The 15,716-nt window shown below is 43.8% G+C and overlaps 1 protein-coding gene across 2 annotated transcripts in view; it reads left to right on the top strand.

The window, feature by feature from the left end:
• The window catches only part of LOC143300142 (sodium/hydrogen exchanger 8-like), a 45,537-nt gene extending 37,425 nt beyond the window's left edge, over positions 1–8,112 (top strand). For both annotated transcript variants that reach the window (XM_076613678.1, XM_076613679.1), the window contains one exon: positions 435–8,112. In XM_076613678.1, the coding sequence (XP_076469793.1) occupies positions 435–599 (165 nt within the window). In that variant the 3' untranslated portion in view covers positions 600–8,112. The remainder of the gene's footprint in view (positions 1–434) is intronic.
• The last annotated feature ends 7,604 nt before the right edge of the window (positions 8,113–15,716 follow it).

Here is a 15,716-nt window from a genome sequence, read left to right on the forward strand (position 1 = left end):
GGTGTCATTGTCTGAAAAACAAACCCAGGAGTTTTCATGTGATGGAGGGAAGGGTGTTCTAGGCTTCAGGGTTCAGGGTTATTGACTGCTGAAAAAAAAAAAAAATGAACTGGTGGAAACTTTTGTGTGATTGTTGTGTGACATGAAATGGGTGCAAAACAGGCCGTGTATTTTTTGTATAACTTGAACTAAGATAGGCCAGATGTGTGTGTGTGTATGTGTGTGCGTGTGCATGCTTGTGTGTGTGTGTGTGTGTCCGTGCGTGCGTGCGTGCTTGTGTGTGTGTATGTGTGTAAGTCTGTGTGCATTTGTGTGTGTGTGTCTGTGTGTGTGTGTGCATGTGTATATGCCTTTGTGCCTATGTGTGCGTCTGTGTGCGTCTGTGTGCGTCTGTATGCATATGTCTGTGTATGTGTGTGTGTGTGTGTGTGCAGGAGGTGCGTGAGGGGCGCAGCAAGGTGGACAGCCTGACGATGAAGTGGTACAAGGAGGTGCGGGCTGCCCCCTCGGAGTCGGAGGACGAGGCGGACACGGGCATGGGCAGCGTGCTGCACATGGAGGAGACCAGCCTGGTCACGCCCACCACGCCGCCGCAGTGACTCACTCCGACAATCCCCCCCCAAGCCCCCCCCACACACACATACACAATGACTCTCTCTGACAACCCCTCCCGCCCCACACACACACACACATACATACTCACACACTCAGTGACTCTCTCTGACAACCCCCCGCACACACACACACACATACATACACATCTCCCCCTCCCCCTGGCACACACACACACATTGCCCCCCCCCCCCACACACACACACATTGCCCCCCCGACACACACATCCCCACACACACATACATACACATCCCTCTGTGTGTGAGACTTTGAGATGGGGGAGGTGGGGGGGAGTTGTTTTGGAGTGGGTTTTCACCGCTGTTCGTGGAAGACAATGAAGACATTGCAGGATTAGTGGTGGTGGTGGTGGTTTATCGTACTTGATGCACAATGTATAGCTTGGGTGGTTTTTATCTGCTCACCTCTGTGTGTGTGTGTGTGTGTCCAAGCATGGATGCTTGTGTGTGTTTAATGTGCTGTGTATGCACTGTTGCACAACTTCCTTTTGTGGGGAAGCATTTTGGGGGGGGACCAGATTTGTGTGGGATAGTTGATGTACAATCTTTGAAATGAAATCCATTTGTATCAGTATCGGCTGTACTGAAGGTGAACATGTATCACTGTTATACTAGGATGCCAGTGGCGGTGTAGGGTTGTGTGAACGTGTACGAGTGTTATACTAGGATGCCAGTGGCGGTGTAGGGTTGTGTGAACGTGTACAAGTGTTATACTAGGATGCCAGTGGCGGTGTAGGGTTGTGTGAACGTGTACGAGTGTTATACTAGGATGCCAGTGGCGGTGTCTGTCCCAATCATGAGTCCATCTGTGAATGCGCAGATGGCTGAATAGTCCAATCTGGGCACGAAATGTTCGCTGACAGTTGGGGCAGACAAAGACAGGCATATCATTGTCAGGGAGCTTGTTTGCCCGTGACTTTCTGGCCTGCCTCTTCTGAACAGCTGCAGCAGTCCTGTTGGCCTCGCACAACTTGGCGCCTTTGTGCACAGCAGAAGCGCCATTTGTCACAGTCCACTGCAGATTCCTCGCAGGAGTCAGGGTTGATGTCAAACGCTTTCAGACAGACTTTCAGAGTATCTCTGAAGCGCTTCTTCTGGCCGGCAGTACTGTTAATGGAGAGCGTGGTCTTTCTGTTCATGCAGTTGTGTATTGTGAAGTTGTTGATGTAGGACAAGGTGATGATGATTTCATCGTTTTACACTGTGTGTGTGTGTGTGTGTGTGTGCGTCATTCATCACCCACTTGAGAGTTGTAGACCAAACACTCTTCTTCATTTCTTCTTTGATGGTTCATGTCATGATTTGTTTCTTGCGGTTGTTGTTCTGTCGATTGTTTCTTGCGGTTGTTGTTCTGTTTTTATTTTCAAAGACTGGGACGGCTCTTGCTATCTGCAGTGCTGTAGATTTCGTGATTGACTGGGTTTGTTTTTTTGTGGTTTTTTTTTTTACTTCCTTTTTTTCTCTTTCGTCTTTTTTTTTTCTCCTTTTATTCTAGCTTTGAGATGAAAGACTGAAGTAGTATCACTGGTTATTGTTGACCACCGCTTGCACAAGAAGTCCCCACATTCACACTGTCGTCGTCGTCGTCGTCGTGGTCTTCTCCGTTTGTGGGCTGCGACTCCTCAGTCACTCATGTGTACGTTTTTATTCCGCCATTTTGGCAGTCATAGTCCCTTTTCTGGTGATGACATGGGGGTGGGGGGTGGATTCACACTGTGAATCAACAGTCCAGCAGTAATACAATAACTACAACAACAACAACACAGCAAAACCAACAGGTATTATTCTGAAAAAAAAGAAGAAGAAAAACCCAGTCAGAACCCCGTTGTTGTTATTGCTGTTGTTGTGGATGACTGTTGAAATGTTGGTGAGCAGTGGTGTTAACTCACTCAGTACGGCCAGTCCTCTCTTCTCCTCTACACAGACCCCAGTGGGTGTCTGAATGACCCAACCTTTAGCTTCCGTCATCAGAATTGTGGTATTCTTTGTCAACATTCACGTCTTCAGTATAAGAGCCTTCCGCTTGCAATATTTTGATGATGGTAATTGGGGTGAAACGCTGTTAACGTCGTCTCTTTCGCCGTTCGTATGGAAAGTGTTAAGGAAGACTTTTTGTTGTTGGTTTTTTTGGTGGTTGTTTTTTTGTTTGTTATCAGAAGTTATGTTGAGGAGGTTGATCCTTCTCCCTACACAGACTGTGATTAGAAAGTGAAGCAAGCTTGTGTCATTTGCTGCTCTGTGAGATATATACACGTGTGTGTGTGTGTGTGTGTGTGTGTGTGTGTAGTGAACCTTCTGTGTACAGAAGATTATCAGAGACTGTACATACCTCCTTTGTAGATGGTAGACCTGTCTAATGTAGATGGTAGACCTGTCTAATGTAGATAGTGAACAGAGAGTGTACCCACCGAGAGTAGATCACAGAAACTGACCACTCCATGTATGGATAGTGATAAGAGTATTACATGTATACACTGGGGGTTTTTTGTGGGTTTTTTTTTCTTTAAGGTCAATAATTATTAAAGTACTGTGTGTGTTTATATTATTGTTTTGTGGTGTGTTTTTTTTTTCTTTTTTTTAACTTATCTGCCTTAATCATTTTTACCAGTCTATCAGAGCATGCAAAGGGCTTTCAGATTTTAATGCTTTGTCTGTGAACTGATGTGGTGCGATGGTAGAGACTGACGATAATCATTGGTTAGAGATTGAATTTTCCATGCTTTGTCTGTGAAGTGATACGGTGTGATGGCAGCGCTTACGACATTGATTAGATAGTGAATGTTCCATACTTTGTCTGTGAACTGATGTGGTGTGATGTTAGAGATTGACGATATTGATTTGAGAGTGAATTTTTCCATGCTTTATCTGTGAAGTGATATGGTGTGATGGTGGAGTTTACGATATTGATTAGAGAGTGAATGTTTCTTACTTTATCTGTGAACTGATATGGTGTGATGGCAAAGCTTACGATACTAATTAGAGAGTGAATGTACCATGCTTAATCTACGAACTGATATGGTGTGATGGTAGGGTTTACGATACTGATTAGAGAGTGAATGTTTCTTACTTTATCTGTGAACTGATATGGTGTGATGGCAAAGCTTATGATACTAATTAGAGAGTGAATGTTCCATGCTTAATCTACGAACTGATATGGTGCGATGGTAGGGTTTACGATACTGATCAGAGAGTGAATGTTCCTTCTTCAGTGCACCTGTCCTGTCACAATGTTCCTTCTTCAGTGCACCTGTCCTGTCACAATGTTCCTTCTTCAGTGCACCTGTCCTGTCACAAGGGGCTGCCTTGACCAGATACATTTTTGAAAAAAACACAAAAAAGAACAAAAAGAAGCTCATGTTTGCAGTGGCAGCTGTCCTTGTTATTTGATCTTTGGGTTAGAAAATGCTTGTGGTATGTTTTGCAGGATGGTCATGATTGCAACAAAAATGCTTCATTTTCATTGTGTGACTTGTGCAGTGCACAGGGGTTAGAGTTATCTGGTGTGCTGTTATTTCTCCTTAAAACATTGACCAGGGGTATTTTTATCTCGTATTTTGAAAGCAGTGTCTGGTGGGCGTGGCTGGTGCTAAGAACAGAGCATTGTGGAAACAGAGCCCATTGTCAACACCAGATGTGTGTCCAACATAGAACAGAGCATTGTGGAAACAGAGCCCATTGTCAACACCAGATGTGTGTCCAACATAGAACAGAGCATTGTGGAAACAGAGCCCATCGTCAACACCAGATGTGTGTCCAGCAAAGAACAGAGCATTGTGGAAACAGAGCCCATCGTCAACACCAGGTGTGTGTCCAACAAAGAACAGAGCATTGTGGAAACAGAGCATTGTGGAAACAGAGCCCATCGTCAACACCAGATGTGTGTCCAGCAAAGAACAGAGCATTGTGGAAACAGAGCCCATTATCAACACCAGATGTGTGTCCAACAAAGAACAGAGCATTGTGGAAACAGAGCCCATTGTCAACACCAGATGTGTGTCCAGCAAAGAACAGAGCATTGTGGAAACAGAGCCCATTATCAACACCAGATGTGTGTCCAGCAAAGAACAGAGCATTGTGGAAACAGAGCCCATTATCAACACCAGGTGTGTGTCCAGCAAAGAACAGAGCATTGTGGAAACAGAGCATTGTGGAAACAGAGCCCATCGTCAACACCAGGTGTGTGTCCAGCAAAGAACAGAGCATTGTGGAAACAGAGCATTGTGGAAACAGAGCCCATCGTCAACACCAGGTGTGTGTCCAGCAAAGAACAGAGCATTGTGGAAACAGAGCCCATCGTCAACACCAGGTGTGTGTCCAGCAAAGAACAGAGCATTGTGGAAACAGAGCCCATCGTCAACACCAGGTGTGTGTCCAGCAAAGAACAGAGCATTGTGGAAACAGAGCATTGTGGAAACAGAGCCCATCGTCAACACCAGATCTGTTTCCAGCAAAGAACAGAGCATTGTGGAAACAGAGCCCATCATCAACACCAGGTGTGTGTCCAGCAAAGAACAGAGCATTGTGGAAACAGAGCATTGTGGAAACAGAGCATTGTGGAAACAGAGCCCATTGTCAACACCAGGTGTGTGTCAGAGAAAACTGTAAGTGTCACTGCAGCTGGCCGAGCTGTAAACAGCACAAACTTCGAGACTTGCTGTCGTTCTTTGCAGTCCTTTTTTTTTTTTATGTGGAAGGCATGTGTGTGCATATTGGTGTGCCCGTATGTGTGTGTGTGTGTGTGAGAGTGTGTGTGTGTGAGTAAAAGTCTTCCTCTAGCCCCCAAGTTCACTGGTTTTAGAGGTATGCTCTTCATGTTGCATATACAACAAGGTGTTTTCTTCTTCTTGTTCGCCTCTTCACAGTGTTGGTCCAGCCCATCCGATGGATGACGGTCGCCCTCTAACAAGGTGTTTTCAATGTTGGGGATCTCTTTTTTTTTCTTTTTATTCCCTGGTTTACCTTCTGTAACAAACAAGGTGTGAGCAGCATTGAAAACTGTTTACATGGTCCATGATTTTGCAGCTTTAATGTTGAGGTTTTTTGTTGTTGTTGATAACAATCAAAAGTTGAGCCATTACTGGTTCAGTGTGATGTCTCTGTAAGCCCGCTGATCTGATTGGGACGGGTGGAGGCGTTTTGTACGTCTTGGACGGTATTGACAGTGAAGACAGGGGAGGTAGTTATCAAAAATCCTGGTGACAACTTACATGGTAATTCCCCTTTATAAATGATCTTTTTTTAATTTTTATTTAAGTATCATCATCGTCACCACTATCATCATTTCAGAAACAAGTAGCACACAGATTTATGATGAAAGCTTTTTTTCTTTTTTTTTCTTCAGTTTTAGCTGTGTGATAATATTCGTCTGTGGTTGCGTGGTTGTTGTTTTTTCTGTTTCGTTGTGTGTACTTGACCGCTATGAATGTCCATGTTCTATACATAATCTGCACAATGTGGACCGTAATGTTTGTGTTGGTGTCGGCTTCTGTCATAATCTGCTCAATGTGGACCCCGTAATGTTGTTTGTGTTGGTGTTGGCTTCTGTCATAATCTACACAATGTGGACCCCGTAATGTTGTTTGTGTTGGTGTCGGCTTCTGTCATAATCTGCTCAATGTGGACCGTAATGTTGTTTGTGTTGGTGTTGGCTTCTGTCATAATCTACACAATGTGGACCGTAATGTTGTTTGTGTTGGTGTCGGCTTCTGTCATAATCTGCTCAATGTGGATCGTAATGTTGTTTGTGTTGGTGTCGGCTTCTGTCATAATCTGCTCAATGTGGACCGTAATGTTGTTTGTGTTGGTGTCAGCTTCTGTCATAATCTGCTCAATGTGGACCGTAATGTTTGTGTTGGTGTCGGCTTCTGTCATAATCTGCTCAATGTGGACCGTAATGTTTGTGTTGGTGTCGGCTTCTGTCATAATCTGCTCAGTGTGGACCCCGTAATGTTGTTTGTGTTGGTGTCGGCTTCTGTCATAATCTGCTCAATGTGGATCGTAATGTTGTTTGTGTTAGTGTCGGCTTCTGTCATAATCTGCTCAATGTGGACCCCGTAATGTTGTTTGTGTTAGTGTCGGCTTCTGTCATAATCTGCTCAATGTGGACCGTAATGTTGTTTGTGTTGGTGTCGGCTTCTGTCATAATCTGCTCAATGTGGATCGTAATGTTGTTTGTGTTGGTGTCGGCTTCTGTCATAATCTGCTCAATGTGGATCGTAATGTTGTTTGTGTTGGTGTCGGCTTCTGTCATAATCTGCTCAATGTGGATCGTAATGTTGTTTGTGTTGGTGTCGGCTTCTGTCATAATCTGCTCAATGTGGACCGTAATGTTTGTGTTGGTGTCGGCTTCTGTCATAATCTGCTCAATGTGGACCGTAATGTTGTTTGTGTTGGTGTCGGGTTCTGTCATAATCTGCTCAATGTGGACTGTAATGTTTGTGTTGGTGTCGGCTTCTGTCATAATCTGCTCAATGTGGACCCCGTAATGTTGTTTGTGTTGGTGTCGGCTTCTGTCATAATCTGCTCAATGTGGACCGTAATGTTTGTGTTGGTGTCGGCTTCTGTCATAATCTGCTCAATGTGGACCCCGTAATGTTGTTTGTGTTAGTGTCGGCTTCTGTGTTGTGTACTGTCTATGACACGTCCTCAAAATGTGTATTTCCCACTGAATGCAGTAAGCATAAAACAGAGACAGACCCTTGTCACTGCTTCATTGTGTACTTAATTGGAAAAGATTTATTTTGTGTGTGGTCAGTGGTTTTTTTGTTGTTTTTTGTTTTTTCATTGTAAGATAGGTAACAGTTCCATCATCTGCTCGGTCCCGACAGGTTGAGTGTGTTCACCGTGTTATTTCCCCTACATGGTTGTGATAAGGACTGGAGCTCTGCGTTATTTCCATAATGCCGACCACGATCTCTTGTCGTTTCTGGTGTGATTCTGTCTGGGTGACTTGATTCTGTAATATGTGTGGATCAAGCATCTGCCCCCCCCCCCTTTTTTTTTTTTATCATATTTTAGCACATTATGGTGTATGCATGGATCAGTTTTGGTACCTGTTGAAAGTGAAAAGATGTCCCATATCAGACGGCGAACAGTTTGGGTTGTACCTCTGCAGTGGTCTGTTCTGTGTGGATTGTGAGTGGAACACCTCCTTCTTCACTTTTGACTCGTGTTCCCTCATGGTCTGTGGAGTGATGGCCTGGAGGTAACGCATCCGCCTAGGAAGCGAGAGAATCTGAGCGCGCTGGTTCGAATCACGGCTCAGCCGCCGATATTTTCTCCCCCTCCACAAGACCTTGAGTGGTGGTCTGGACGCTAGTCATTCTGATGAGATGATAAACCGAGGTCCCGTGTGCAGCATGCACTTAGCGCACGTAAAAGAACCCCCGGCAACAAAAGGGTTGTTCCTGGCAAAATTCTGTAGAAAAAATCCACTTCGATAGGAAAAACAAATAAAACTGCACGCAGGAAAAAAAGAAAAAAGGGTGGCGCTGTATTATAGCAACGCGCTCTCCCTGGGGAGAGCAGCTCGAATTGCACACAGAGAAATCTGTTGTGATAAAAAGAAATACAAATACGAATATCATTTCACTTCCTGACCACTTACACGTCAGACACGCTTGGTTTCTTTGGCTTGACTCACAAACACTTCACGGCTGTGCGCATCAAAAGCAGCAGCTGAACAGAAAAGGACAGCAGTGTAAAATATAACATCTCATTTGACATCCTACAGTTGCTCCTTTTTAACTCACTCAGTATGGCCAGTCCTCTCATCTCCTCTACACAGACCTCTCGGATGTCCAGTGGGTGTCTCAGTGACCCAACCTTTAGCTTCCGTCGTCAGAATTGTGGTATTCTTTGTCAACATTCACCTCTTCAGTATAAGAGCCTTCCGCTTGCAATATTTTGATAATGGTAATTGGGGTGAAACGCTGTTAACGTCGTCCCTTTCGCCGTTCGTATGGAGAGAGTTAACAGGCACAACACATAGTGTTTGTATGGGCAGGCAGAAATGGTGTGTACGCTGTTTGGGGGCGGGTCAGTGTGTGTGTGTGTGTGTGGAGGGTGGGAAAGAAGAAACTCACTGTGTGGCTTGGTTTAGGTTTTCTGCTGATGGAAGGAAGTATTACAAGTGCAATAATGTACTCTTTGCGTTCCGCGAATTTTTGTCTGCTCTGTCTACAATGTTTTGTGTCCACTTGGGTTCCCCACATTTTTGTCTGCTCTGACTATTGATAACAATATGTTGCTTTAAAAAATTTTTTTTTTATAATCAGTGTATTTTATAACACAGAATTGTATTGTTGCACATATTGTACAAGCTATTGGTCTCATTTTGGGGGGAAAAAATGTAAAACTATAGCTGTATAACAAGTTGATGTTTCTTCAATCGTAAAAGATCACTTGGCATTCACAAATGGCTTTGTAGTCAAAATTATGTGAATTGTTGATTTTATGACTATATGTTGTTTTCAGAATAAACAAACAGATACCATATAACAATTAGGAAGCTTTTGATTCTGCAGGATAAGTCGGTATCAGCCAAATGCCACCACCCTGTCTTGAGTATTATTTGTAAATGTTTTGCTATTTCTCTTTTGATGATGGGAGTCTCCCGTCGGTCCGACGGATGAGTAGGCAGGCAGGCTTATCTGTCGGTGTGTGTCCTCATATGGGAGAAGAGGCCGATTCTGGGTGCGCAGCACTTCCCACAGGTGTTGCAAGGGAAAACGTCTCCAGAAGTTGAGCCCTGCTTCCTTCACTCACGCTAACCCTATTTCTCTTTTAGTCCAGATTTAAAAGCTAAACGGTTTGTATCTTCACATATTAAGTTTTTTTCTCATTGGATCAAAAATAAGGATGGACATTGTAAGATAGTATGCCATGTGTGTTGGGTTTTTTTCTTTTCCATAAGTGATTCTTCTTTTTCAGTGGAGGCATTGCTTTGAAATGTGTAAAAAAAAAAATTTAAAAAAAAAAGTTAAGATTTCTATTTTTATTATGAACTACAAGTTACTTTTGTGATAATCATAACAGTATGCCAGCAATGTCGTGGATGTCAAAGATGAATTGTGTATAGTTATTTGTGTTATGTTTGATCATGATCAAGAAGAAAAAAAAGTTAAGACGATTTTTTTCAAAGTATGTACGGTTATTTTTGTTATATCATGTTGGATCAGCATCAAGAAAAAAAAAAAGGTTGGAAAAGTAGATTAAATAGCACCTTTTTTTCTTTTACCATAAGAGAAGGGCATTTTTATCATTATCATTATTATTTTATTTTATTTTATTATTTTATTTATTCATTATTTATTTATTATTTATCTATTTATATACTATTGCACACTAAAAGTATGTGCACCGTTTGCATTGGGCTGTACACCCCAATCACGTTTAATAATAATATAAAAAAAATTAATGCTCAGATTTTTTCCTTGCCAGCTGAAAAAAAGATTGTGCAGACTCTTGAAATGGAATACTGAATACAGAATACTTTATTATTTCAACAAGAGAAATTCATTGGTGGTGTAAAACACATAAACAATCCACGAGAATCGTAGAGTCATTCAGCATGTATGCACGAAAAGACACAAAATAGATCCTGCAGACTCTTTGACACAGACCGTGCAGATTCTCATCAGTGTGATCATTGCTTTCCAGGCATCAGTTTATTTGCACTTATATTTTGAACATTTCAGTGTGAAACAAAACCCATCCTCAGCTCAGCTGATTGTGACTGTTGGAATAAACCACACACGCACGAAATCACAACGCTCGATTCTGTCAGTCTGCTTTTATGTCTTCTTTGCAATACTAATAACATGGAATTGTATTCACTTCATACATAATCAGGTTTTCAGTTTTTGCAACAACATGGAGTTCTGTCAACCTCAGTAATGGTCTAGTTTGTTTTTTTAAAAAGTTTTTTGCAGTAAGGTGGAATGTTTGTAGACATTTTGTTGAAGTATTAATGTCCACATTTGAATGTGATTGTTTGACAGCCAGGAGAGAGGGGTGGGGTTGAATGGTGAGATACAGTTTCAGTTTCAGTAGCTCAAGGAGGCGTCACTGCGTTCGGACAAATCCATATACGCTACACCACATCTGCCAAGCAGATGCCTGACCAGCGGCGTAGCCCAACGCGCTTAGTCAGGCCTTGAGGGGGAAAAAGTTGATAAATAATAGATAAGCGTACATAAATAAGTAAATAAATACATAAATAGATAAATAAATAAATAATAATTATAGTATGGAAAAAAGGTAGTAATAATAGTAATAAATAAATAAATAAATAAATAAACAAGACAACAATGATAATAAATAAGCAAACAAATGCAAAACATCAACACACACACACACACACACACACACACACACACACAGGAAACAGGGTATGTGGGGCGGGGGGGGGGGGGGGGGGGCAGTAACATGGAATTTTCTTTGACTGCTCTTCACTAGGTTCCGCCAACTCTGTCGTCATACTAATCCATCATAACGATAACGTATTGTATTAGTCTTTCTTTAGGGTTCAGAACAGTTACTGTTAAGATTTTTGTCTTCATGATTTTTAAGGGGCACAGGACTAAAAAAAAAAAAAAAAAAAAAGCTCAAAGTGCTGTTTTATGGTGCTCTTTGTGGGGGATGGGGGGGGGGGGGAGGGTGTATGCTGTTCAGTTTGCATGTGTTGTAATGCTTGGTGAGGAATGCAGGGAAAGGTGTTCACTATTTTCATGACTAGAAGTGGCCAGTGAGAGAAACAGAAAAACAAACACACACACACACACACAGAGCACAACAGCAGGCAGTGTGTTGATGATGATGAAGTGCTTGCCATCCCCTGCACACCCTTCAGTCTTGGATTGCACTCTGCAGCATCAGTTCAAACACGGCTTGTTCATTAGGCTGGAACAGTGCCACGGTCAGGCCGGAATTCATGTTTGTCTTGAAACCCCGGCCTAAACATACCTTGAGTCAGTCCGTTGTCCAGGAAACGTTTTCTTTCACAGCGCTTTAACTCGCTCAGTACGGCCAGTCCTCTCTTCTCCTCTACACAGACCCCTCGGATGTCCAGTGGGTGTCTGAGTGACCCAACCTTTAGCTTCCGTCGTCAGAATTGTGGTATTCTTTGTCAACATTCACCTCTTCAGTATAAGAGCCTTCCGCTTGCAATATTTTGATGATGGTAATTGGGGTGAAACGCTGTTAACGTCGTCTCTTTTGCCGTTCGTATGGAGAGAGTTAAAAAATTCTGTGTGTGTGTGTGTGTGTGAAGACTCTGACGTTGGTACATAGGAACTGCCCACTGAGAGACTTACACTTGCCACATGGATACTTCTTGTGTAGAAAACATTCCATTCCTCCCCCCCCCTCCTCCCCCTTCTCCCCACACCCTCCAGCCTCCTCCCGTGCTCTGCAGTGCACGGGGAAGGTGGTTTCTTCTTCTGTGTTCGTGGGCTAGGACTCCAAGTTTACTCACAAACGTGGAATGGGCTTGTTTGTGTATTTTTACCCCTGCCAAGTAGGCAGTCATTCTCTGTGTGTTCGGGAGGGCACATGCTGTCCAAGTTCTTGTTTCAATAACTCACCAAACGCTGACATGAGTCACGGGATCTTTTAACGTGAATTTTTTATCTTCCGCATGCGTTTTCACACAAAACATCGTTCATGGGATTTTTAATGTATGCATTTGATCTTCTGTATGCGTATACACACAAATAGCGGTTCAGGTACTAGCAGGTCTGCATGGATGTTGACCTGGGAGATCAGAAAAACCTCAGCCCACCTTTTACCCACCACGCACCATGACAGTGATTCGAACCCGTGACCCTCAGATTGAAGTTCGAACACTTTAACCACTTAGCTGTTGCCCCCGTCTCGGCAGGGTTTTTGATTTAAAAAAAAAAAAAAAAAAAAGAAAGAAAGAAAAAAGCTCTGTTACTGTGCACAGAGATCTAAAACCTTTTTCACATTCTCCGGTTGAACCCAAAAGGCTGCATCATTCAAATTCCTGCCAATTGCTTGATGTTGATATTTTTTTGGCCAAATGTGAGGTTATGTTATGTACATTTTGGATTGTCACCTGTGTTTTGATGTACTTTGCATCGGTTGTAACGATGCTGTGTTGGGTATTGAATACTGATGGTCAAAATAAACTGAAGTAGAAAGTTTTGTCTTGTCGATGTTGGTGTTTTAATGGTCATTGCAAGCGGCTGCCTTGTTTTATGCTTATACATACACACATACACAAGCTTCTTCACTTCACACATGCACGCACACACACAGAGAAACAGCACACACAGAGAGAAACGACACACACACACACACACACACACACACACACACACACAGAAATCACACACACACACACACACACACACACACAGAGAAACAGCACACACACACACACACACACACAGAAATCACACACACACACACACACACGCTCAGAAATCACACATACACACACACATGCTGCACATGCATGCACCCACACACACACACACACACACACACACACACTGTCGGTATAAGTCTATCCAGCAGTCGTTCTGCCCTTACTGCTGTAAGCCTCAGAGACATGGACAGTATGCTCTCGGCACGTAACACAAGTGGACTCTTTCCACCTGCCTTGCCTGAGTAAAATTCTTCACGTCAGCTGGCAGGATCACATCCCTGACACAGAGATCCTTCAGAAATCTGGGATGGAAAGCAGTAGTAGTAGTAGTATTGTAGGGACCAGCAGATTGTCTGCCTAATCCTCACAGCCTTTTTTTTTATGTCCCCTCCAATCTCTCTCTTTTTTCCGTATTTCTCTGGATCAGGTATTGTACGTCGCAGACGCCACTTCTGGTGATATAGACGAGACAGAACTAGGAGGACGCATGTTCCTATCAGAAAAAATAGTCAAAGAAAGACCTAAGGAAAACTGTCTACCCTGGGTTAAGACCATCAAAACCCCCGGTTCGGGAGGGTCCAGGCCCCACTTCCAGAAGCAAGACCAAAAAAAAGTGGTTGCTGGTCACAGACTCAGATGGTGATCTGGTCAGCGCTGATGAAAATGCCTGCAGTGACAGTGGCCTCACTCAGTTGGTTCCACTCCATGGCAGTCCTGACGAAGAAAGAGCTACGATATTGCTCTGTTCTCGCGTCGGGGACCCGGAGTCCACGGGAGTGGTTGATGGCCTGTCTTTCAACTACATTTGTTGTTTTGAATCCCTCAGAACTGGTGGGTTTAATTCTGCGGCGATTTGTGGGGGCCTGAGTTAGGAGTTTATCTGCTGGGATAGCTGGTAGGACACCCTCAGCAATCTTACAGAAGAGGCTGAGGTGTTGATGCCTGCGTCTTTCCTCCAGGGGCGGCAGGTTTAGTTCCTTCAGCATGCCACTAACCATCCGGGATTCCTGGACTTGTAGTCTCCGGTAATAAAGCGTGCTGCTTGGCGTTGCACTCTCTCCAGCTTTTCCATGTCCTGTCTCTGGTGCAGGTCCCACACTGTCGCGCTGTATTCCAGCTTGGATCTGACCAATGCCGTATATGCCAGGCGCCTGCAGTCTTTGGGACAGTTCCGGAGGTTCCGGTGTTGGAATCCTAGGGTCGATCCAGCTTTGCGGCTGATATTGGAGATATGTGGGGACTATTTCAAGTTGCTCGCGATTTGTACTCCAAGATAGGGTGTCTTGTGGGATATGCATATGCTACTGCATATGCTGCATTATTCATTCACTGTATTAGTGTAATTCATTCGTCAAAGTAAAAAAAAAAATCTTTTAATCTGGTAATCATATCAAGAAGATTTTTAACATTAGTATTGACACTCTACTGGCCTGACTAAGCGCGTTGGGTTACGCTGCTGGTCAGGCATCTGCTTGGCAGATGTGGTGTAGCGTATATGGTTTTGTCCGAACGCAGTGACGCCTCCTTGAGCTACTGAAACTGAAACTACTACTGATGGGGTCCAAGCTCCGGTGGACTGGACATGTCCGCATCACCAATGACTGCCTTACCAAAGACTGTTCCACGAAGAGCTATGTGTAGGAAAGTACTCCCGTGGAAGCCAGATGAAGCACTACAATGACACCCTCCCTAAAGACCTTCCTCAAGCACTGCGGTATTGACCCTGACCATAGACGGGCGCATAGCCGAATGGTTAAAGCGTTGGACTTTCAATCTGAGAGTCCCGGGTTCGAATCACGGTGACGGCGCCTGGTGGGTAAAGGGTGGAGATTTCTACGATCTCCCAGGTCAACATATGTACAGACATGCCAGTGCCTGAACCCCCTTCGTGTGTATACGCAAGCAGAAGATCAAATACGCACGTTAAAGATCCTGTAATCCATGTCAGCGTTCGGTGGGTTATGGAAACAAGAACACACCCAGCATGCACACCCCCGAAAACGGAGTATGGCTGCCTACATGGCGGGGTAAAAACGGTCATACACGTAAAAGCCCACTCGCGTATTATACGAGTGAACGTGGGAGTTGCAACCCATGAACACAGAAGAAGAAGAAGAAGAAGAAGACCCTGACCATAGACACTAGATATCAGTGTCTATGCCCAGACACACAGGAAGCTCTAGTACCTGATCGCTTAGCATGGCAAAGCCGGGTCCACTCTGGTGTCAACGCCTGTGAGGAGCAGAACACCGACCACGCCATTCTGAAACGCCAGCAACGCAAAGAGAAGGCACTTTACCCACCTTCACCTGGACAACACCAGCAACACTCCTGTCCGCAGTGCTTCAGACATCTACTTCCGAGCCCGGGTTGGATTTATCAGCCATTTACAGACAAAGCCATTTACGGACAAAGCCATTTACGGACCCCTCCAGTTTGAAGTTCATGTTCAGTCTTCGCTTGTGAAGGAGAAACAACAACATTTCCCCCCATTTTGATGTCAGTAACTGTATTCTCTTTATTTTAGCAAAAATTATCCACCATCATTGCGTATAATTTTCTGCTTTAAAGAAATCAGAAAATAATGTGTTTTGTCTTATAAATCCACTATCTTCTTCTTCTTCTTCTTTTTTTCATCATCATCATCATCATCCAAACAACATCTGAACAACCAAAGGCTTGCAGAGGAACC

Source organism: Babylonia areolata, chromosome 26 (assembly GCF_041734735.1).
Source record: "Babylonia areolata isolate BAREFJ2019XMU chromosome 26, ASM4173473v1, whole genome shotgun sequence".
NCBI lineage: Eukaryota > Metazoa > Mollusca > Gastropoda > Neogastropoda > Buccinidae > Babylonia > Babylonia areolata.